Source organism: Melitaea cinxia, chromosome 6, assembly GCF_905220565.1.
Source record: "Melitaea cinxia chromosome 6, ilMelCinx1.1, whole genome shotgun sequence".
NCBI classification, from domain to species: domain Eukaryota; kingdom Metazoa; phylum Arthropoda; class Insecta; order Lepidoptera; family Nymphalidae; genus Melitaea; species Melitaea cinxia.
The window spans coordinates 15555712-15582322 of record NC_059399.1 but is presented as its reverse complement, the minus strand read 5'-3'; the positions used below and the strand labels follow the sequence as shown (position 1 = coordinate 15582322).

Below are 26611 nucleotides of genomic sequence, written 5' to 3'. Positions count from 1 at the left end.
TTAATGGATCTATTGATTTTTTGTATTACTTTGTCGATGTAAATTGAGGTCTTTTTTTCGTTTGTGAGCAAATACAATTATTTATTACCTAACAATCAGAACAAATGTTTTTGTATGACTACTTTCGTGTATAATTTCATCCAAATCAGTTCGAAACAATTTACCATCTTTTACCACCATCTTTACTTACCGTTTTTTATTGCGTACAATATGTTTAGTATTTCATTCTGAATTATCTGTTGCATTCTAGCATTATCTGTTGCATGTTCTCTCTCGCTCTTACTCTGTATAGATACTTTATAATAAGGACTTGTTTGAAGTGGTTCTGCAGTTTTAATTATAAAACACAAGTTAAAAGCAAGTGATCAACAACAATTTAATAGTATAAAAGTGATTGCCTGAGTGCCGCAGTGTAATAAAACTATAAATAAATACATATATATACAATAATCCCAAACACAATATTAAAATGTTTTTCAAGATTTCGAGATAACTGTAATGCAAATATTGCAGATCCGTCTGTATAGGTCAAGGTTACGCATTCACAATCGAAGTTTTGCATACGAACAGCCCAGACAATCAGTTCGACCCTCTTAATGTATTTTTTGTTCTCATTAAAATAAGATAAGTTCCATGGAAATCTATGGAGGACACGTCAAAGCAAGAAATATCTTACTCAAAATTTATTTATTCATTTACACGTTATATTATTGTAAACATTTTTAAAATATTATTATTTGTTATTAATATTATTTAAAGAAATCCTACTGGTAAAGTACCTTAACCTTACAGAAGCAATTATGTTTTATATGTATGAATTAAAATTGAACTTTGGCCATATAAATATTTCCTAACTTCATCATCCAAAGAAAATGAAACAAGACACTGAATACACGTGCTCTGTATAACCGTGCCTTGTTATTTGAGCCTGAATACCTTTACATTATTTTAAACTTGTGTTTGACTTTGAGTGATGTAAACAAAAAAAATAGGTATATTTATTGCATTTTTAGGGTTCCGTACCTCAAAAGGTAAAAACGGAAACCTTATAGGATCACTCTGTTGTCCGTCTATCTGTCAAGACCGTTCATCTCAAGAATACGTGGAGGTATCAAGCTTAAACTTCATATCAATTACTCAAGTCTACTGTCTCTTAGAGCTGTGAAAAATCAAACTTCTAAGCCAACGCAATCAAAAGATACAGCTGTTTATGCTGAAAGTTTTCGACACTCGCAAGGGAATCAAAACCTACAGGATACTTTCAGTGAACTCAGAATCTTGAAATTTGGTGCGAAGCAACGTCTATAGCACAGATAAAGGGAAAATTGCGAAAAATAGAAATTGTTACTTACATCATATAATAAAAATATTTTCGATAATTTTGTTTGTACGGAACCTTCGGTGCGTGAGTCCGATTCGCAATTGGCCGTTTTTTTTATTTATCTTTAAAATTATATTTAAATTCCACGTATAGATTTTATTATTAATTTATTGCATTTATTTAAGCACAATTCCCTACTATGAGAAACGATCGGCGATCGCTATCAGGTGTACTTAAATAACAACCGGGACCGACGGCTTAACGTGCTCTCCGAGGCACGGTGGAGAGACCCACAAGGAATGCACAAACGCCCAGACCACGGCAAACACCTGTATGGCCAATACAAATGTTTGTCATGTGAGGGGATCGAACCCGCAACCGCCAGCGCAACAGGTGCAATCCATGGCTGTGACCGATGCGCCAACGCGGCGTCAACCCGCATTGGAGCAGCGTGTTATCCACCCGGTAAGCTCTGATCCTTCTACATGGGGAAAGAGGCCTATGCCCAGTAGTGGGATATTACAGGCTGAAGCGATTTAAGCACAATCTGCATAATTTCGTGTGGAAGAAGACGTTTTAAAACTATTTTTTAAAGTAAAATTTCTTTATGCACGTTTTACTTAAGAAGTAAGCTGGTGAATGTGTGACGAGAGCGTTACGAAGAGTGTGATAGGGCGAGATGACCGGAAGTTAAGAGGAGATATAAGATAGTGAAGATAAAAAGTTTTACTTCAGTCGTGTGGTCTAAAGCGCACTCGTTTTTAACCGACTTCCAAAAAGGAGGAGGTTCTCAATTCGACTGTATTTTTTTTTTATGTAGGTTACATCAGAACTTTTGACCGGGTAAACAGATTTCGACAAATTTTGTTTTAATCGAAAGGTGGTGTGTGCCAATTGGTTCCATTTAAATTTATTTGAGATCTAACAACTACTTTTCGAGTTATATCTAATAATGCGTTTTTACTTGACGCTTTTTTCGTCGACCTACGTTGTATTATAGCGCATAACTTTCTACTGGATGTACCGATTTTGATAATTCTTTTTTTGTTAAAAAGGGGATATCCCTAGTTTGGTACCATGATAAGGAAACCAGGATCTGATGATGGGATCCCAGAGAAATCGAGGGAATCTTTCGTAAATCCGCAATAACTTTTAACTGGGTGTACCGATTTTGATAATTTTTAATTTAATCGAAAGCTGGTGTTTATCATGTGGTCACATATAAATTTTATCGAGATCTGATAACTACTTTTTGAGTAATCTTTGATAACGCGTAGTTGCTTGACTATTTTTTCGTCGATCTACGTTGTATTACTTGTCGATGTAATTGAAGTCTTTTGTGTTTTTTGTTTCGTTTGCGAGCAAACACAATTATCATTAATTATGGCAAGTATGGAGTATGAAGTGAGTGTAGGCGATCTTTGTCGAAAAAAAGTCTGTAGTTTTTTCTTTATATACATTAACATATTCAAATATTATTTATTTTGTAATAAAAGAAATAAGGGATGAATAACAAAAATGAATATATGGGTAAATTAACGAACAAAAGCCTGCGGCTATATAGCTATCTCTTCCCGATACCCTTTGGACTAGAGACACGAAGGATCTTAGCAAAGGTTAACGCGAATTCGGAAAAAGAAATTTAAGTGTCATTTAGAATCTTCGATACTTGCCAGTTTTCATAATAACTATTCCCTCATAAGCAAAGTAAGTATTGTAAATTAAGAATTATAAAATATTGTTATTAGTTAAGATAAAATTATAATAATTGTGTAAAATAATCATTAAAGTTGCTATAAAATGGAACACGTTTAAAATACATCCGTTAAGACGTTTACGAAATATAACTCTCATTATATTAAAATTTATAAAGGTTATTCGAGATGTTTATTTATGAAGTCACGTGCTCGTGACACATACGCAAGTGAAGTGCCGTGTTTCATTTCACGTTGATTTTATCATAATGGATTATTTATTTATTTATTTTTTATTTGTAAATATACTGGCCACCTGACGAAGTTTGATTTGCCATATTTTTTCGGGTGTCGTTTTTTTTTAACTTAAAAAAAACTTTGTCCTGCTCCTGACAACAATTAACACAAAAAAAAAAACAATATTGTGCCATCGTTCGAAAGATACATTTTGTGCCATAGTATTAGATATTTGTATTGGCCATATATGTTTGTCGTGGTCTGGGCGTTTGTACTTGTGTATTGTGTTTCCGGACCCCCGACACAGGAGATAATCATACTGGGGGCCGTTGAATGTGAAGCGTTTATGTTTATTGATTGTTAACTGGTAGACGCTACTTTGTCTGCCTTTCTTATTGTAATAACAACGGCGGTGTTGAGAAACGTTATTTCAAATCTATTTGTCAAAGGTATACAGGGAACATTTTAAAGAAAAAATGTCTATAACAATTACATTGCGTAAGTAATATTAATAAAATTCGAAGCTTTGACTAGTTTATAATAGCAAAAGTAACTTTATATTTGGATATTTAGTTGACTGAAAGTTTAGTTGTCACTTTGTTTAAGCTTCACTACAATTTTTTTATAATGACTCCTATTCTATACAGTGTATGCAGGGGCGGACCCACCGTAGTGGGCATGGTTGGCAATGTCCACAACCTTCACCGAAACATTTACACATTATTTTCCTTTGACTCGATTATTTTATGAATAAAATTATATACCTAAATAATTGGTGCCGGCATGCCTAAATAAAAGGTCAGCGGAAATATATTCCGGATATTCCCCTCCATTATTTTGATTATTTTATTCAACTATGAACCGGCTGGCATAAAAAAAAAACTGCCAAAAATTTCTTTTTCCCTTAATGCATGGGGAGTCAAATCTAAATGGTCTGAGTCTGCCCACAACCCTAAATCAGGTATTAGGTATACTCCACAACTAATAGATGTGCGATTAAAAGGAAATAATCAAATTCGTTATCATGTTTATTGATATTTTATGGTTGTTCATGAGCGAGTTTGTTCCGCGTACCCCTGGGATATGGAGATGAAAACTTCATTAGATGTTAAATTAGACATCCGGGATGATAGCTGTGAAATCTTTATCCAATTTTCATGCACCAGATTTTGCTTATTATGTGAACAAGCATCCGTAAAATGTCTAATAGTAATTGTTGGATTTACCTGTATTTCACGTTATTCAAAAAAAAAAAAAAATTTAAAAATTCAAAATAGTTTATTGATAATAATAAGTTTTAACAAACAAGTCGCAAGGGCCCCTGTACTGGGTGGTGTCCCGTATTACTGGGTACCCCGCTCATCCACCAAGGCTTACAATATAAATCAATATCAGACAAATAATAATCAAATAAAGAAAAAATGATATGATAATTCTTATTATCTCGTACATGTGTACTTATATCACTTATATACACGAATAAGCAAACCTCTTCAGATTTTTGTGATTTTTTTTTTAAATAGGTATCACAATTTTTTCTTTAATACAGAATATATTCAAAATATATAAAGTTACGGTTATTAATATATCAATTATAATTTTCATTATTTTGTCAACAGTAGAATGACGACAACCTTTTTGCTTTTGTTTTTTTTTTAAACGACTCGTAGGATGCTTGACACGTGTAGGTTATGGAGAATCCTATTACCGTATTCATTTTTTAAACGCATGTTTTCAGAAAACGTGGAATTTTGATGTGTTATTACTTTGTTATTGCCTTCGGGACTGGATCATATAAGCAGTGGTGAGATCACATTGACACTAAAATTATAATTTATAATATGATATTGCTATGATATCATTAAGGATATAAAGGTATAATATAAAGTTAAGGTAGAAAATATTCTGATCAACCTCAATCTTAGAAAAGATAAAAATATCTTTTTTCAAATAGGTTTCAAAAATACCTTCGAATAATCATTTTACAAATTAAAATTTTAATTATTTTAAAAGCGAGGCTACCACCGCGTGCACCGGTCAGAATGCAGATTCGATAGAGAAGAACAGACAAAAACCCCACCGTTACTCTTTAAAAAAATACAAACACTTTATACAAATTTGATAATATCTTGCATTAAAGCCCGTATATCTTTATCATTTATGTAATCCTGCACCGAATAAATAAGCTTTATTAGCAATCAATTTCTTTTTAATACAAAATTTAAATTTATTCGCAGAAAATTTCAATATCATTTTTGTGATTTTATTATACATGCGAATACTATAAACCAAAAATTAAACGTTTACGTTACGTTAACAGTCGGAAACTTGGAGTTACAATTTTGTTATTCCTTCTTGTGTTTAAACTGCGATTATTACTATTTATACCAAAACAATGGGTATCTTGTTAATATACGTATTATTGTTATAAATTTATTGTGATGTTAATATAACTAGCTTATGAAAAACATCCCGTAGGGAGATTCGAACTCCAAGGTCATAATGTCATATGAATTTAGTGAATAATATTATAAGGTCTTGTCAATTTATTAAATACATATACCAAAATTATTTTTAACCGACTTCCAAAAAAGGAGGAGGTTCTCAATTCGACTGTATTTTTTTTAATGTATGTTACATCAGAACTTTTGACTGGGTGGAGCGATTTCGACAAATTTTCTTTTAATCAAAAGGTGGTGTGTGCCAATTGGTCCCATTTAAATTTGTTTGAGATCTAACAACTACTTTTCGAGCTATATCTAATAATGCGTTTTTACTTGACACTTTTTTCGTCGACCTACTTTGTATTATACCGCATAACTTTCTACTGGATGTACCGATTTTGATAATTCTTTTTTTGTTGGAAAGGAGATATCCCTAGTTTGGTATCATGATAAGGAAACCAGGATCTGATGATGCGATCCCAGAGAAATCGAGGGAAACTCTCGAAAATCCGCAATAACTTTTTACTGGGTGTACCGATTTTGATAATTTTTGATTTAATCGAAAGCTGGTGTTTAATCATGTGGTCACATATAAATTTTATCGAGATCTGATAACTACTTTTTGAGTAATCTTTGATAACGCGTAGTTGCTTGACTATTTTTTCGTCGATCTACGTTGTATTACATGTCAATTGTAATTACATCGGTAATTGAAGTCGGTTTTTTTTTCGTTTGCGAGCAAACAATTATTTAATATTTAAAAAGGCCCTTAAAAATGAAATATTGTTCAGAGATTTTATTGTCTCTAGCTTTTGCGCATAAAATGATTTTTAAGTGATTTTGCCGGGCTTCTTAGTTTGTGAGCGGTACCACGTGACTTAAACAAATTGTCACATTTTTTCTTTCATTTAAAGTCAGTACGGCAAAAGAGACACACCATGTCGACGCATTACTGTGAAAGGGACTAAAATAAGAAAGTATTTTTTTTTTCATATTCGAAGAAAACAAAAATTCATATATTTTCATAGAAAAACCTTGAAGTGGTATGACATATACGCACCTTGAAATTAAAAACATGTAAGTACAATTATTTTAAACATTTCATTCTATTGATGGTTCTTATTAAATAAATAGTTTTTATTAATTAGATATTCTATATTATAGTTCTTTTTGAATAGATATTTTGGAAGTATCTCAACATAAATTTAAAGTTTTAATTAAAAAGAGATCAATAGATAAAGCGTATTATTTGGTGCAGGATTACATAGTTGATAAAGATCTGTGGACTTGTGGCGCTGTTTTTAATGCAAGATATTACTAATTTTATACTAAAACACAGTTTATTTATTATTTTCAAAAGTAACTGCGGAGTTTCTTTCCGATAATTCTCTGCAGAATCTACATTCCGAATCAGTGGTAGCTTATTTTTACAAAAATAATGAACACCTTAAAATTTTAAATTTGTAAAATGACGATTCGAAAGTGCTCTTGGGGCCTATTTGAATAAAGTTATTTTTGATTTTGATAAATAAAAGTACCAACTTTATAGTAATTAATGAATATATTTTAAAACGAAATTTAAATTAATCAACTAGTCTTTATTATTTTTACTTTACTTACTGTACTTTTATTGTTGTTATTTTACGTGGCATTGGAGATATCAACGGTGCTATGTTGACACTAGTATAATTATTAATGCAAATGAATAAATGAGGTTTACGTTAAATCTTATGTTTCATATCGGCTTGTTTTTGTTATTGCTATTACACATATTTATCGTAAGAAGTACGATTATTCGTGTTTACAAAATAAGCTTATTTTTTTTAATTTTTAAGTCATTCCGTACTATTTATTGAAATATATAGGTGTTCTTGTAAGCGATTTCGAAAAATCTCGAGAACAGTGTACCAAACTCATAGTGGAAAACTCGTAGCTGCGGAAGTGTAACGAATTAACGTTCTACAACTATTTTCGTTCTACGGTGTGGCGACTGATGATAATGATAGGAACACATTTTAATTTTCCAGGTTTACCTTAAGTGTTATATTTAATACTCATAACTTCTTTCTTCTTATTCACTTATTCATTACTGGGGCATAGCAGGACATAACCGGCTCAAAATCTGTAGCAGCTCGACCGGGGAAGTACCATTTTACATAAAATCACAGCTAAATAACACTGATCTTAAGTTGCGTTGTGTACTGATTAAGGTAGTCAGAATTTTTGGGGAAGTCGGAGGTAGGGCCGACAAAGCGATCGCGATGCGTTCTGGACTTCTGGTCCTGTCATCGTTTTTACGTTACGGTAACGGCTTAGCGTACGGCCGTAGGTACACTTGTTTGTTGACCTCCTAATCGTCTAAGTAATTAACTAAAAAAAATTTAACGTACGTTTTTAAGCGTAAACAACGCTTTAGTCTGTTTCCCACAGTTATAGGCCTCTTTCCCCGTATAGGAGAAGGATCAAAGCTTAATCCACCACGCTGCTCCAACGCGGGTTGGCGAATATATTCCCAACTGTGAGTAACGATCGCTATCAGGTATGCATGACAACAACCGGGACTGACAGCTTAACGTGCTCTCCGAGGCACTGTGGGGAGACCCACAAGGACGAACAATCCGATCAGAAATAAAATGTGTATAAGCTATCTATAAACCAAATTTTCCACTCCCAGCGGGAATCGAACACGCACTATTACACCAGAGCGGTCGTTTAACTGTTTATATCACATAAAAATATAGTACTAGTGGACTTTTATTTAATAAAATATTTATTATTTTCAGCTACAACTCGAACGACGGCTTCGGTCGCGCCGGCGAACTCAACTTCGCGGCGCCCTCCGAGGACGAGGCGGAGTACCCACCCGGCGCCTACCTCAAGAAGGGGAAGGTCTCGAGGGCAAGTCATACTGAACATGCCCATTTTAACAATCTCTACATTTTTTTTTTATAAACGCTTCACACTCAACAGCCCTCAGTAGGATTTTCTCCTGTGTCGGGAGTCCGGAAACACACACAATACCTACACAAGCACAAACGCCCAGACCACGACAAACATCTGTATGACCAATACAAATATCTGTCGTGAGCGGTGATCGAACCCGCGACCGCCAGCGCAATAGTCAGTACTGTGACCGCTGCGCCAACGCGTCGTCGACGTGTCATACATGTCTCTAATTATATTTTGAAATCATATCAGATGTAGATTGGCATTTTGCTATCGCAAAAACAATCGTATTCATGACTGTGTTTAATGATAAATTTTGACAGATTTAGTACCTATTACTACTAATTTTTAATTTCGTTAGTGTCATCATGACTTTATAAAATGAAATTATATCGATCGACAGAGTCTGAAATTGTTATGCTTTTGATGTTACGGTAACCGCTTGCCGAACGCTTATATATTATGACAACCTAATTGTATAAAAAATATGGCTAAAGATTGAGATGGTTCGATTTCTTTTCTCGAACATCTTATTTATTGTAAGGTGTTGTTAAACCAATTCGTTTTTAAGTATTAATTACATGATATAAATTTAATGTTTTATTAAACGTCATACATACAAACCGATATGATTTTAAAATTTTTGATGTATTGTTATTTATTTATTATTATCGATACCATATCTTTTCAAAATACCTATCCCCTACAAAGGTCATAGAAATCTTTGTTTTTTTTTAAAATCATCTGTAACAATTACAGATCCATCTATTGCAGTAATACTAACAAATTACATATAATTAATTGCCAGCTTAATCATTAAATTATTTTGGTAAAGAAAAAATAAATTAGAGCAAATTGTTCAAAATACGCTAAAATCCAATAAGGTTATTTTAAAAGTAAATTTCGTCTCCAGCAAGACCCGATGTCTCATCGTATCATAGAGAAGCGTCGTCGCGACCGAATGAACAACTGCCTGGCTGATCTATCCCGCCTCATACCCCCGGAGTACCTCAAGAAGGGCAGGGGACGAGTCGAGAAGACCGAAATCATAGAAATGGCGATACGTCACCTCAAGTTCCTGCAGGATCGCGTCAATGGTTTGTAAGGCAGGGTTCTGATTACTCCCAATTTCATATTTACCGAATTCTATTTTATAAAATATCTTTCAAATGTCACTCACTCTCTTTTTTAAACTCTTATAGATTCTCTCATTCATTTGGAAAATTATTTTTTTATTTTGTAAGTTAAAATTATATATAAACTACTGTAGTATTAGATATCACTCACTCTCTTTTTTAAACTCTTATAGATTCTCTCATTCATTCATTTGGAAAATTATTTTCTTATTTTGTAAGTTCAAATTATATATAAACTACCTTAGTATTAGTAGCCTCGGGATCGACTTTCGACTGTCGTATGCATAGTTTTCTTCAGATGATTTCCAGTGCTTTAAGATTGATGTAGAAATTCATTCACAATACCATTAAACAATATTTGATTTTTATTTATGATATTAAGATTTTTACTTTTCTTTATCATAAATATAATCATATGATTGTTGCATCTACACATATGTGGCTGTTTTTACTTTTTAATTGAAATAAAAATATTATTTACGTAAAAATTTGATTACATTTTAGCTCACAATTACTTACTTACTGTCAAAATGTCCTATTTAGTAAGTTAGAGGTTAGTTATCTGTGCGATGTCTTTTTTACTTCCCTTCTACAGCACGCATAATTTTCATTACTAAAATTTAGTAAATCTATTCTGTAAATATTCTCTGCTAGAAAAGGATCTTTACTTATACATACATATCTTGCTCTTTGATTAATAGGTTGTAAGCCTTTTTAGTTTCAGTATCAAAGTTTAATTTTTATTCAATTACCTAATATTCGTATCAGAAATATTATCAATAAATGCAAGTATGTTCATTAAACATTCGTTTGCACAGAATATATATCACAATAACGTTTTTGAAAACTCTGTGAAAATTCTGTATAGACAAGGTTACGCCTTTACCAGCTATTTGGCTTGTTTCTTAGCATCCAGCGTTTCAACTGAGCATTCCTAATGGGACAATTTTTGAAGTCAGTTAGACTTATTCGTCCTGTTAATCCTGTAACACAATCAAGGTAATAGGTATAATAATTGTGTTTGCTCGCAAACGAAAAAAAAAACCGACTTCAATTACATCGACGAGTAATACAACGTAGGTCGACGAAAAAAGCGTCAAGTAAAAACGCATTATTAGATATAACTCGAAAAGTAGTTGCTAGATCTCAAATAAATTTAAATGGGACCAATTGGCACACACCACCTTTCGATTAAAAAAAATTTGTCGAAATCGGTCCACACGGTCAAAAGTTCTGATGTAACATACATTAAAAAAAAATACAGTCGAATTGAGAACCTCCTCCTTTTTTGGAAGTCGGTTAAAAAGTCTAAACAGCCGCACATATCAATCAAAGTATAAGTACGATACGCTGAAGGATGCTAACGTTGGTCGCGAGTCGCCCGCCGGGAAATGTAGCGTCCTTCCTGGGTTGTTGCAGCGGAGCGCTCGGGGGAGGAGTACCGCGCCGGGTTCCAGGAGGCGGTGGGGGAGGCCGTGCGCTTCCTCGTGGAGGTGCAGGGCTTCCGGCCCGGGGACGGGCTGTGTCTGCAGCTCGCCTCGCACCTGCAGCGCCACTGCGAGATCGTCACTAAAGGTACTTCTGTTGTACTGTTACTGTACGTGTCTGCAGCTCGCCTCGCACCTGCAGCGCCACTGCGAGATCGTCACTAAAGGTACTTCTGTTGTACTGTTACTGTACGTGTCTGCAGCTCGCCTCGCACCTGCAGCGCCACTGCGAGATCGTCACTAAAGGTACTTCTGTTGTACTGTTACTGTACGTGTCTGCAGCTCGCCTCGCACCTGCAGCGCCACTGCGAGATCGTCACTAAAGGTACTTCTGTTGTACTGTTACTGTACGTGTCTGCAGCTCGCCTCGCACCTGCAGCGCCACTGCGAGATCGTCACTAAAGGTACTGTTGTACTATTACTGTCCGTGTCTGCAGCTCGCCTCGCACCTGCAGCGCCACTGCGAGATCGTCACTAAAGGTACTTCTGTTGTACTATTACTGTCCGTGTCTGCAGCTCGCCTCGCACCTGCAGCGCCACTGCGAGATCGTCACTAAAGGTACTTCTGTTGTACTATTACTGTCCGTGTCTGCAGCTCGCCTCGCACCTGCAGCGCCACTGCGAGATCGTCACTAAAGGTACTTCTGTTGTACTATTACTGTCCGTGTCTGCAGCTCGCCTCGCACCTGCAGCGCCACTGCGAGATCGTCACTAAAGGTACTTCTGTTGTACTATTACTGTCCGTGTCTGCAGCTCGCCTCGCACCTGCAGCGCCACTGCGAGATCGTCACTAAAGGTACTTCTGTTGTACTATTACTGTCCGTGTCTGCAGCTCGCCTCGCACCTGCAGCGCCACTGCGAGATCGTCACTAAAGGTACTTCTGTTGTACTATTATTGTCCGTGTCTGCGCTCGCCTCGCACCTGCAGCGCCACTGCGAGATCGTCACTAAAGGTACTTCTGTTGTACTATTACTGTACGTGAGCCTACAAAGCTCACGTTCAAGCAAGGGTTGGCAGTGTTGAATTTTCAAGTTGCTACAATTGTTTTTAATTGATAAAATGCTCGAGTGGAACGAAATTTGATGTTTTGATATGCACACGTCCCAATTCGCGATATTTGCTTTTAATAAGTCTTGACCGTTTGACTAGGTCTTCTCTAGTCAGTGTTGAAAATTGGTTGATTAATCGTACATTTTTTCTCAGTCTATTTCCAGAAATTTGCAGTAAATCGCTTTGTAATAGGTTATATTTAAAATGAGGACAAACTGAAAATTATGTTTCACAATACTATATCGGAATTGCTTTGAAAGAAGTACATTAGTTCCAATATTCAGACAAAATAGCTGAAAAATTTTGTCCAAAAATATACATATATATAAAATTCGAGGATACCATTTTTGATTTTAAATATAAAATTGCTTTACCTCAAAATTTATTATTTATTTGTGTGTGTAATGATTATCCCCAATAATTTACGCAACTCTTCGTACTCTCCCAAGTGCCCATAGACAAGTCCCGCGACAAGGCGCGCTCGCACGCCTCGTCGTCGGAGACGGCCAGCTCGTCCAGCAGTTCGCACGGGTTCGCCGTGAAGGTGATCCAGCGCCCCGAGCCGCCACCCTTCCCGGAGCCCTACGAGGAACGCCCCGAGCCCTTCGCCATGGAATGCGACAGAGGTATGCGTAAAGTGGACTCGAGATTGAATTGTTGTATCCTGCGATATTTTTGAAAATTAAATACGACTACGACGAATTTGTTTAACATAACCCAGCAAATTGTTATGGTAAAAAGTTATCACCATTCGTTTTATATTACTGTAAATTCAGTCTATAACGTCGCACTGCTGGTCAAAGGCCTCTTACTTACTCCATTTTTTTTTTATCACAAAAATGGCAAACAAACACGGTCTGCATGATTGTAATAGGATTCCATAGCTTAACCACGTAGCGTAGGGCACCAACAATACCAGGAACATTGCAAGCGCGTTGCCAATCCTATCCCCTCCCCTCCCCAGAAGCTATGTTTACCTTATTTACCACAGGAACACAACACTATTTTGAGACCAGTGTTATATAGCTTCTGTACGAAGTAATTCCCTACCCAGTCAGCTGTTCCAAATTTTGAGCAAGATATTTCCTGCTGTGCCCTACCTTACCCATATAAAGAACAGTCCATGCATACAGCTAACAAATCGTTCTATTTTCAAACTTTGTTTTTCAATCCATACTCGCCACCTGTTTTTCAATTTCAAATGACGTAAGAAAATATTGCAATAACAATAATCGTGTTTGTGGTCAGTGTCCGCGCTGCCGGCGGCGGAGGCGGACGCGCCGCTGGACGAGCGGCTCAAGCGGGAGCCCGCGCTGCGCAAAGTACGCAAGCCGGACCACGGCGACGACTACCTCCACTCGTATAAGTTCAAGAACTCCATTGAAAGACGATTCTCTAGGTCGCAGGATTCAGAGGTAAATCTAATAACTTATTTATTTTAGCCTCTAACTTTGTGATTATGATTTTAATACTTTTGTAATAAAATTATTAAATAAAACTAAAGAAATTGCGTTAAAATATAGCATTCAATTTTTAATCTGAGTATTAACGTTATTTCTTCACAAAATGTTATACAATTGATATTTGTATATTTGATAGTTCCAATTACAAATATACCTATATTATGCTCTCATAGTCTGTGTCATTGTCTGTTTTGTCTATTTCTAAACAAACACTTTATTATTTATTTATTTCCAAATAAAGATTAGTTCAGAAGGATGAAAATCAGTCCGTAATCTGCCAATCCTCAGTGGAGCGGCGTGGCGGATTATACGCCGCTCGAGTATTAAAAGATTGTAAAGCCATGTACCCAAGCACTGAATTTAAGTGTATATATACATAGCTTTACTTTATTTTTACAATGGACAAAGTATGTATAAAATATCACCCCCCAAGTCCCTCATATTGCCAAGATCTTTGGTATAAATTCTGATGTACTACTGAGGAAATTGAACTATTTATTCTTTTCATTTTCGTTGTCTTTCTAAAAGACTTACACTGGCGACTTTTTATATATTGATCATACCGTTGTTTAATATGTCTTACAATATATTTAAAGATGTAAAAAAAATCAATAGAGTTTTCTTTATGCCCAATAATTAAAACGAATCTTCAAGAAAACCTCATATTTCTTCGAAAAAAATCCTATATTCTTTGTCGATGTCGAGAAACACGGAATTTTTTAACTAGTTCTCTCAACGTATTATATGATTTGTATGGTCTTCTGTGACGTAAGGAGGGTTTCCCAGATCTCGTTAGAAGAAATCGACGGAAGCTATAATTTCTAAAAACTCTTGAGTTGTAACTCTAGTTTTTGCCACAATAACCATTTATTTTGCCACTCACCGAGATTTTAGCCTGGGCTATTTTAGTGATGAAAAATGTTTAGAAATTTGTAACTCAAATTAATACATAAACAATATTAACATTGGCATTAGCAAATGAAATCGGTCGAATTAATAAAATTTCCAAAATAGTTGATTGTCAAAGTTCTGACTACATCTTTTGTACAAAAGCAGTCCAAATTAGTTGCGCTTCATAATGCGCTTAAATATTTAAATTTGAATTAAATTGGACACAAAATAGTCGTCTATACATGGTCTTTATCTTCATGGTGTAATGTATTGTTTCGTAAATAGTAGCTTATTTATTAGGAGCAGACTTTCAAGATCAATAAAAATTTCGTTGTGTTTATAAAAGTATAAAAAATATAAAAACGGGTCGTCTATAAAAAGGGTTCGCAAATAAGGGGAAGGGAGTTTGCTTAGCCTTATGAGATACGACAAGGGAAAAGGTCTAAGAAAGCATGAGCATATTATATCGTAATAAATATAAAAAGTTTAGTTCAGTGTAATCAGTACCATCACGTTGAGCCCAGTCGCAGTGTCCCGTTCGGTGCGTGTCGCAGGCGGCCGAGGGCGCGGCGCGCGCGGCGCACGGCAAGCTGTACTCGCACAAGCGCCGGCGGGCCATCAAGCCGCCCGCGCCCGCCTCCACCTCCGCCTCTACCTCCGCCTCCGTCTCCACCGAAGACGCGCACGACACCTCGCCACAGGTACGGACACACACATACAGACACAGACACACACATACAGACACGGACAAACACATACAGACACGGACACTCAAAACACAGTCGTCATGTACTCACGCACGCATGCACGCAGCACGCATGAACTCACGAACATACACACACAAACACACACACACACACACACACACACACACACACACACACACACACACACACACACACAAACACACGCACGCAAACACACACACACACACACGCACACAACATACAACACGTACATACACGAGATTGAACTCAAAATCTGGAGTACCTCGAATAGGGAAACTAGAGCTCGGCGGGTTTGGATGGAACGGGGTTAGGGTTCGCCAAAGCGCTCGCATCGCTCCTAATGTTACAGGCGTCCGTAGAATACCTCGTACCATCAGCGGACTGTACGCTTTTTTGCCACATCGTAAAATCAAAAAATAAATTAATAACCCAGTCACTTGCACGCTGCTTACGCCTCGCCGCGGGTCATATCCAAACTGAGTGGCGAGTTCATTTATACGTCCAATAATTCTATTTATAGAAATAATAGTAGATAATAATCAAATATATAATCGAAACTTAATTTCATAATTTTCAGCCTAATATATGTATAAGTAGGTAAGTATATATGTATAAAAAGAATTTCAATATATGTTAATTTAGTAAGTGATATCACTTGCCGTCTCGTTTGTCGTCTGTTTTCAATACAAAACAGTTCCGGATTGTCAAAAAAGGTTAAAAAAAGGTTATTTTACATTCTAAATAATTTTATAAAACGTAATATTAAAACAGCTAGTTAAATAAAAACATAATGATGTGATTCCAGGACACATCGAGCGACTCCCCACACCACCACCAGTACGATAAGCCGCCGCCTCCGACGCAGTACGTTCCTGTTTTCGCTTTGAATTCTCTCGGTAAGTGAATAATCTAACATCATTAAAATTTATTAGTTTATCAGTCACGTATTAATCGATATCACGGATTGTAGACTCTCTATAAGCTATATGGCTACAGCAGTAAAGAATATAGCCACACCCTCTCTTCCCGTGGGTGTGGTAAGCGGCGACTAAGGGATAACACAGTTCCATTGCCACCTTGGAACTTGAAAAGTCAACCGATGACGGGATAATCATAAAACTGCTAGCTTTGAAATACACAGGTCGAACACGGGCAGCAGCGTCTTCGGTGCAACAAAGCCAGCCCTGCGGTTACCAACCCGCCTGCCCAGCGTGGTGACTATGGGCAACACAGATGAGTTCACGCCATTTTTGGCTCGAACTTGTGGAGGCCTATGTCCAGCAGTAGACTGCGATAGGCTGAAGTGATGAGATAGGAAACTCTATATGAAAAAAAATCATTCAAAATGGTTTTTCCACAACCTATATCAAACATCTACTTAATGCTTGTGTTATAGATTACAGCCGACTGGTATACAGCTACATTTTTTTTTCAATAAACATACTTATAAATAATACATATATAAATGTATAATTAAAACCGCGTAAGGTTTAAGAGGCCGCCCAAGGAAAGTGCGCCGCCGGGCCGTCGCAGCCGCGCGGGCGATCGATCGCAGCGCACGTTACAAGAAGCGTAGCCTGGCAACGAGCGCGTGACGTCACGTGCTGTAGACCTTCTAACGAGAGCTAGTGATCTAAATACAGTAGTGGCATCACACTAAAGAATACACTTCCTATAAATGTATAAATAAATATTTATATTACACCCAGACTCGGGGTGGGAATCGAACCCACAACCCTCGGAGCAGAAAGCAGGGTCACTACCAACTGAACGACCAACGAACTACCAACTTGACGAATATCACAACCTATTTGCTTATAGTTCAGACAGACTGATTGCAAATACTACTTAAAAGAAAAAAAAAAAAAAAAAAGAAAAACTACCAACTGCGCCAACGGGCTAGTCAAACACTCACAGCGTTGTCCGCAGGCAAGTACTACGTGCCGCTGAGCGTGGAGTACGCGTGCGTGGCGCGGCAGCTGGGCGCGCTGGAGGCGGGCGCGCGGCCGCTGACGGCGCTGCACCCCGTCACCATACACGTCAACTTCCAGCCCTGCCTCGACTACCACGTCAAGCGCGAGCAGCCCGACCACTGGCGCCCCGGCTGAGGGCAGTGCGACCTCGCGTTCGCTGTTTAAAAAAAAACAAAGAACTATTTTAATTCACCACCACGTCAATATTATAATGCTGAAGAGTTTGTTTGTTTAAACGCCCCGGCTGAGTGCAGTGTGACCTCGCGCTCGCTGTTTCAAAAAAACCTAAGAACTATTTTAATTGACTACCACGTCAATATTATAATGCTGAAGAGTTTGTTTGTTTAAACGCGTTAACCTCAGGAACTACTGGTTGGAATTGAAATTGCATTGGTTATATTTTAGCACCTTTTTTTTTAAATTAACCGCTGGGCAGTTAGTTAAAAAAATAATTGTCTTTGTTTGCAAACGAAACCGACTTCAATTACATCGATAATACGCGAAGGTAGACGAAAAAATTGTGCAGTAAATACGCATTATTATAGAATTTTTAAAAAGTACTCGTCGAATCTCGATCAAAATTTCGGGATCATTTGACAAGCACTACCTTTCGGTTAAAAAAGTATTTTCAAAATCGGTACATCCAGTAAAAAGTTATAAGGTAACACTCATAAAATAATAAGGTCGAATTGAGAACCTTGTCCTTTTTGAAGTCGGTTAAAAGTTAGGAAATATATTCATAAGAAAAGACAATGGCTGGAAATATAAAAATGTTCCAATTTTAAATTTTCATACTATTACTACATGTCAAACACAAATTATATTTAACAGTGAAGCCAAATTTTATAAATTTGGTTTAATACGCTATTTTTTACATTGTTTATATTTGTGAAATATCAAAAAATTATTATAACGGCTTAAGTAATTGAAAACTCTAGCAATTGAAATTTGTTGCTTCGCTTATTTTATTATTAAAAAAAAATATCTAGAAATAAAAAAAGGAACATAATGTTTAAATAAAATCAAGAATGAGTCAAATGGTAAACATTACTTTTATTGATACTTATTTTAAAATTAGATGGTATTCACGCAAAAAAACTTTAAGTGACAAATGTAAAATAATATAAATTTTTTATTATTCCTTTCAAAATTTATTTAATTTGCATTTTAATAGTGGTATATAAATTTCCGAAGTCAGAGACTTGTGTCTTAAAATAAGATGAAAGTGTCGTATACGAATTTATTATTAAGACTTAAAGATAAACGATGTCTAAAAGGATATTTTTAGACGTGTAAATATTCGTGTACAGAAAGTTAAATTTGTAATAATTTTAGTTTTAAAAAGTATATTTACTCGCTTTTTAAATATTTTATATTTTGGTGATAATGTATCTGTTAACATTTTATGTCATTCTTAGATTATAAAGTTAATATATTTATGTTAAAATCGAGTGCCCAGACAATTAATTCAAAACATTCCGCGATTATAGAAATGCTTGTTTTTTATATTGTTTTAAAATAACCATTAAAGTTTAAATAATTTTTAATTGAATTGATACACATTATACCTGTTATATGTTATATAATATCGACACCTGAAAGGAACAATACAAGTACTTGATTTATCGTAGGCATACGGAGAATTTTTTTTAACCAATTTTAATTAATTTTTACTTTGTATCCAGCTCATAGAAGAAATGTAATATTATGACATTTATGAGTATTAACTTATTATTTAACTGAGGTAGGGCACAGCAGGAATTTCCTGCTCAATATATGGAGCAGCCCGACTGGGGTAGTACCTCGATCTTACAGAAGATCACAGCTAAATAATACTGTTTTCAAGCAGTATTGTGTTCCTGTTGGTGAGTAAGGTGACCAGAGCTCCTGGGGGATTGGGGATTGGGTCGGCAACGCGCTTGCGATGCTTCTGGTGTTGCAGGTGTCTATAAGCTACGGTAATCGCTTACCATCAGGTGAGCCGTACGCTTGTTTGCCGACCTAGTGCTATAAAAAAAAAATGTTTTTCTCTTAAAAACTATCCTTAGAGGTGTCGATATTACTGATGAGATGAGCGCATTGAAACGCTCATTGTTGTTAATTCGTGGGCGAGCTTCAGTGTCCCGGCTGTGATACAAGATTGTACCTAGTCAAGTGTAGGTCATGCTTGACTAACTGATTTTTTGAAGATTATTATTAAGTCATAGCTATTATATCGTATTTTAGGATGAACATATTTAGTATAAATAGCAGCTATATTTTATTACTAGTTTATTAATATGTAGCTTTTAATTTTTGATTGAGTTGTGTAAAATATTGTATGTAAGTGATAATAGACAATATAATATATGTGCAGTATAAAATAATATTATTTAATATGGATATTATTTCTGGGCCGTTTCAAGCAAGCTTAAGGAAGCCTGTGTCCAGCTGTGGACTGCATTAGGGGGCGTTCATAAAATACGTCAGATGTTTAAGGGGTGGAGGGGGTCGAGTCAAATCTCATCTAATCTTACGTTGGAGAGGGCGGGGCAAATATCACGCAATTTTGAGATTTTTGATTGAGACAAAAAAAATATACTATTTTGGTCCGTTTAATCCAGATTGTACATGCTTAGATTTAATCTTAAGCGTAATCCGGTTAAGATCATTCACTAATTCGTTCGAAAGAAAATAATTTCATTCATACTTCGACGTTATACATCTACTGAATTTCATACCACTATATTTGTTTTATGCCAACGGCTTAGAGTGGCTAGATCAGAATGAAGTTGAAGGAGCAGTTTTTTTTACTGAAAATCATATGGACATGTTGGTTCCAATAGTCTCTCTTGAGACCGCGCATGATTCTGGACTGAATGACTTGGACTGAATTAGAGTAGATATTCTTTTTAATCACAGTAGTTACGATTTAAGTATTCTATTGTTAAATTTTTATTATACTTATAATTAAACTCGCAACAATATTGATTACTAGTCTTAACTAGTCGTAAATAAAAGCACGAAGCAATTTTTTTTCCTTTTTACAATAACAACGCGTTTACGTAAGAAACCCACATTTTGAAAAATCTCGCGTCAGATTGGGGGATGGGGAGGTTGAATAAAATCTCACGACATCTCACCAGGGGGGAGGGGGGGACAGAAAGCTTAAAAAAACACCTCACGTGATTTATGGACGCGCCCTTAGGCTGAAACGAGCGAGCGAGTTTTGGCAATTATTTTCACTGCATTTTATTATAATTATTATGACTGCAGTTTTTAAAGATAAATTGTAAATTAAAGTTAGTATGCTGTTTATTGTACATATATTGTTCCCGATTACCTATATTAGTGCCAAAATAATAGGATAAGTACAAAGGTTTCTGTTACGGGCATTACCGATTTGAGGTTTAAATATATACTTGTGTTCGGATTCGTAGTACTTATTATGTTGTGAGGTTAACTTGAGAAGTTGTTAATAGTACTGCTAACAGTGTGATCATTGGAATTATGTGTAAAGAAGACGTTTTCGGAATTCAAACGTAATACCCACCGTATGTTTGTTTATATAAGTCGATTTTATGGCGATTTAATCGGGAGTTAGTTTGCATGCATCATCGCATTTGCATAATCGAAATTAAGATTTAAACTAATAATTTAAATGTAATTATTATTATTGAATAATGTAACGGAAAAAATAATAGCGAGACGTCTTCAATTGGGTTTACCACTTAAAAGTGAAAGAGATGTTTAATATTAAAAAGTCCAATGTGTAGTTTTAATGTTTAAAGTTCGCTGTTTTGTTACAATGTATATGTCTACATGTGGTTACAATTTACTCAACCATTTATTGTTATATTTGGTAAATACGAAAGTTTAAGAAATAAATTTTAATTATTTTACGGCTCTTTTATTATTATTTGTTTCATTCTTTCATTGTTAACTATGCATACCCTGAAACATTAAATAACTTCCTTAATCACTAATATTTAGAAGGTAATCTTTAAAAAATAAAACGAATATGCTTCCACCACACGTTTGAAGTAAAACTTTGCACAATAGGCCTGCAGTGCACTGTGTCTAAAGGCTAGTTTACACTTTGATTAAGACGTGTGAAAGTGTTTAGTGCTTATCGATTTATTAATCGATACAAAACACGTGTGGACTGCAACTGATCAGTGCGAGTGATTAGTAATCAGCGTAGTCAAGTGAATAGAAATGTGTTCTATTTTTTTACGAGTAGCCCCGTCCCGCGCGCCCTTCCTACCCCTTGACTCGCAACTTTTTTTTAACGACCTATACATTTGTACAGGAGTATCTATAACTTGAATATAATCCAGTCCACACTTGCTGTTCGACGTCCAACCACATTATTGGACACAACTAGCACTAAGGACTCGTACTAAATATATAAAAATTAATAGGAATAGTAAATTTTTTTGGGCTTTCATTAGGTCTGAAAGGGCTTTAATAATATACCTAAAGACGTTTTTTTTAAAGAATGAGTGCAGCTCCGATGCAAGCAAAATATGACAATTTAAATACTGAACACTTTATATCTGTCTATTCAGCGCCGCCTAACATTACTAGTTTTTATGGGCCCCACTGATCAAATATCTCAGGTAGCGGAATATAGATAAGGGTTCTGGACCAGATGGCTTGCCACCTATTATGCCACAAATCTTTAGCTTATCCGCTTCTGCCTTTGTTTTCTATATCTTTACGATCGGGTATCATGCCTGATAAATAAAGCCTACGTTGTTCCTGTGTACAAATCTGGTGATAAGCATAATGTTGGAAATTATAGACCGATTTCAAAATTGTCTACTGTAATTTTATTTTTTTGTTAAATTGTTTGAGAAAATTGTGTATGACAGTATTTATCCAAGTCTTAGGTCATTCTTAATGAGTCAGCATGGGTTTGTAGACGGGAGATCCGCGGAGAGTAATTTGTGTGAGTTTACCATGGCGTTTCTATTACCATGAATCAGGGTTACCAGGTGGATGTCGTGTATACCGACTATTCTAAGGCATTTGACAAGATACCACATGCAATATTGATAAATAAACTAGAATGAGTCGGTATACATGGCGATCTACTTCGATGGCTTTCTTCCTACCTAGATAACCGTAGCCAAGCAGTGACAGTGAAAGGGCTGATGTTTCCTCTTTTGTGTCCGTTTCTTCTGGTGTCCCCCAGGGCTCGCACCTTGTCCTCTACTTTTCAATATTTTTATAAATTATATACATAAACTTTTCGAGAATTCAGATATACTTGACATGACATGTAAAATGTACAACCAATGTTTTCATCACATTGATTTTGCTACTTGTTCAGCGCAATCTTTAAAGAGTGAATTACGATATGCAGTAAATTTTTAATTTATTATTATTTACACAATTCATAAATTTCTAGTAGGTTAGTTGATTATTGTTTTTGTTATAAATTAATTTAATTATAATTGTATTGTAGTTGGTAGGATTCATTTTTAATGTTGTATAGAACTGAATTTGTTATCTTTTAATTATTTAATTGATAATTGTATGAAACTTTTCTATTCGTATGTTTACCTAATTATTAAATTTACTACTGTTTGAATTATTTATATTTCTGTGTGTATCGATTATTTCTTATTAATGTGTGCTTTTCAGCTTATTGATGAACTGTTTACTATTGGAAACTTTATTGGTTTACGTATCAGTTAAATGAGATTTTTTTTCCTTGTATTATTGTAGTTTATTTCTTAAATAAAATAAAAATAAAATTGACATCCTTTCGATGAACTTCTGAAATCCTACAATATATTTTTTCACTTAAATATTTCAGGGACTTACAATTGTGTAAAAACTAAACGTATTTCGGTAAATTTTCATTTCTAGTCGTATTAAAATTATAGTAATTTTTTGTAGTAGTGTATTGTTCAGGCCGAAGACGGGCAGCAGCGTCTTCGGTGCGACAAAGCCAGTACTGCGGTCACCAACCCGCCTGCCCAGCGTGGTGACTATGGGCGTAACACATGAGTTCAAGCATTTTTGGCACTAACATGTAGAGGCCTATGTCCAGCAGTAGACTGCAATAAGCTGAAATTATGATGATGATGATGAGTGTATTGTTGACTAGTAGAGATTGCTAGCTTTTCTTGTACCTGCAAAATTAACTATATTTTAAAATGCACTGAAAATAAGTTAAGGGTTTTACATTTCTATAAAACCCTTAACACGATGTAAAAGGAAAAGGAAAGGCAGTAGATTCAAATGAAGGTTTTATGTAATTAATTATCATAACATCTTTTATTCTATATTATTATTTTAAATTTTACATGCTTATTTCAAACATTAAGAGAGAAATAATAATATTTAACATCTGGATAATATACAGCGCCACTAAGTTACGATCCACTTAAGAATAAAAAAAATTATATAATTTTATTGCAAAATATTCCATTGTTACAAATTAATAGATCGAGAAAGGCCGATGTGGGACACAACACTGAGATACAAGCAAATTATAATTAATTTGCTCTTCGAACACCTTTAACAAAATATATGTAGCTTTTTTTCACTTATCATTAATATTATACTATTTTTACAAGACACAGTTTCTCTACTGAATGATATTTAAAAGTTATCACAAAGATTTTTCTCTAATTAACTACATATTTCATACGTTACAGCGCATTGTGCTGTTTGTATATCCAATCCAACTAAATGATATAAATACATAAACATTGATTTAAAATCGGTAAGTAAACGATACAAAACATTATATATGAATTTACGACATTTAATGTAAAAAAATATCAATCACTACACTACATAGCGTCTCCCACTCGTAAACACAAAATATAATTACAGCAAAATGCACTTTAACATTGGGAAAAAGCATTAAATTTAAATTCTATATAACAACCTGAGATATATACACAGTTCATGAATTGCGATCATGACGCACCACTTTACCAATACTCGAATATCTAAATTGGATCGAAAAAATAATCACCAATCATTTATTTATACAAAAATATAAAATTACACGAATTAAATAAAACTTCTTATTATTCCGAGCGCCTTCTCTTCTGCCCACAACACTTTTTGCCTTTAGGCGAATTATTGCAACACTTTTATTAATAACTAATTTTAAACATTATGCAAATGTGAGGTTTCTTTAAGTAGTTATTAAATAGTATAATATTGTCTCATCTTTGAAGTACCGCCTATAAAAATATATGTTACGTAAAGTTGAATATAGAAAGAAATGCCCTATTTTTAATAAATTAAAATATGAAATACGTGAAATTTTTTCACTCAACAAAAACTGTACATTTATTTGCATATTTAAATTTTAAAAAATTAACATTAGTTTGGGGAGAAATCATAATAACGTCCAAAAACGTGACAATACTATTTACAAGAAAACGTTCTTTATCCCTCGGTGATCGGTCGCTACTGAGTGGTCGTAGTATTTTAGTTTGAATAATATTATCAATAAATTATCTGGAAGATAGTATCACCTTGTGAAAGTAAAGCGTGACAAATAATATTAAGTATCGAATTGAACACAAACTTCGTATGGCTCAGCCTACTTATCAAATAATTTAGGCGGTAATTTAAGGCCATGCCCCATGGCTCGCCACCTACGTGGACAGTTATCGATTTAATAGCGATTATATTTATTATGGTCGGTTTGACTGTTATATTTTTATTATAAAATCGTTATTAAATTTATAACGTGAGCAGCTGCTAGATTTCGGTCTTTACTTAGGTATCTTTAAAGCAGTTTGGTTTAAAACAGATTTGATGTTTACACGCTGTGCTATTTATACATATTATTACCCGGGCCGATTATATTTTTGTTTCAGATGGGATAATACGAATAAGAGTATTTATTATTCGATCGTTTTGAGCAATATTAGGATGGATTTTAGCGCGCACTGGGCTTAGTTGTAGTATTACTATCAAAATTGACTAAAATTTATATGATAATTAAAAACCAATTAAACAAATTATCTAGCGCATTAATTGCTATTGAAATAAAATTCGAAGATAATAAACGAGCCATTCTTATTAGGCCACGACTGAAAGAGAGAAGTCTAAAAAATAAATAACAAACAGAATATTTTGCAAGTCGGTCGTAAGATTTCACTGGGATAGGTTTAGCCCGAATTTTTCACAACATATATTCGTTGTTGACGAGTCAGGTACTAACGACCGTGTTACATTATATTGTAGACGCCATTTTTTATATAAAAAAAAATTAATACCAATGTTACCAGCACAAAGAAAAAATTGAAATAATAAAAACTACATTGATATACAAAACGATTCATCAAATTAATTTCATTACAAATCTGTAAAAATGGCGCACACAGTTATAGTTATAAGATTCATCTGTAGAGTACAAAATACAATCACACTTAACTGAAGTCAGTTACGTTTAGTACGGCGTCTATGTTACGCGGTTGTTTAATTGCATTTCAAACTAAAATTTTATATCTATTTCTGAGAATAATTAAATAAATCGTTTTTAATCTATTGAAATCGGGCCAAATTGTGTCAGTTATAGATTCCATCAGGTCAGTTAGACTATTGTGATGATATCATCATCAGCTCACGGACGCCCACTGCTGGGCATAAGCCTCCCCTAAAGCTTTCCGCGACGATCGGTTCTGCGCAGCACGCATTCAGCAGCTTCCCGCGACCCTGACAAGATCGTCGGTCCACCTCGTGGATGTGATATGGCTAATTGTATTTTAAACTGGATTTAGAATTTTTTTTTACCGTCTGTTTATAAAACTAAGTAATATATTATAGTTTCTAATATATCTGCTTCATCATTAAACTCAACTTTATCTGTCAGATATTTCTATTATTAAGTAATGCAATTAAAAGTTGTTGTTAGATGAAACAGGCTCTTTAGGCTGAAGCCAGGCCTGAAACCTGACAAGTGACAGTTACATGTATACAATCAATTTTAACCACTTTTAACAGGTGTTAAATAAATTTTAACAACAATAGCTACTATAATTTTACAACAGAGGCTAAGAGTTTAATTTTAACTCGGAACGTTTTCAGAATTGTACGTATTGGATATCACATAACAGTTAGTCTAAGGGGGAATGGAATCTAGAACCGAGGTATCATGTCCAGCGATTACCCAGTCTGTAGAGTTTGTGATGGTGATGTATGCCACATGCGCTCTCTTAATTATGACACGTATTAAATTCTAAAAATGGCTTACGACGATTCGACACTAATTTACAT

The 26611-nt window shown here is 35.0% G+C and overlaps 1 protein-coding gene across 1 annotated transcript; it reads left to right on the top strand.

Annotated features, from left to right (window-relative positions):
• Positions 1 to 9564: 9564 nt before the first annotated feature.
• On the top strand, positions 9565 to 17620 carry LOC123654777. The gene is made up of 11 exons (XM_045590661.1): positions 9565 to 9739; positions 11198 to 11427; positions 11548 to 11612; positions 11703 to 11835; positions 11940 to 11993; positions 12098 to 12218; positions 12766 to 12942; positions 13565 to 13731; positions 15225 to 15371; positions 16204 to 16294; positions 17328 to 17620. Exons 1-11 carry the CDS (start codon positions 9565 to 9567, stop codon positions 17504 to 17506), a joined length of 1539 nt encoding a protein of 512 aa, XP_045446617.1. The 3' UTR covers positions 17507 to 17620.
• Positions 17621 to 26611: the final 8991 nt, after the last annotated feature.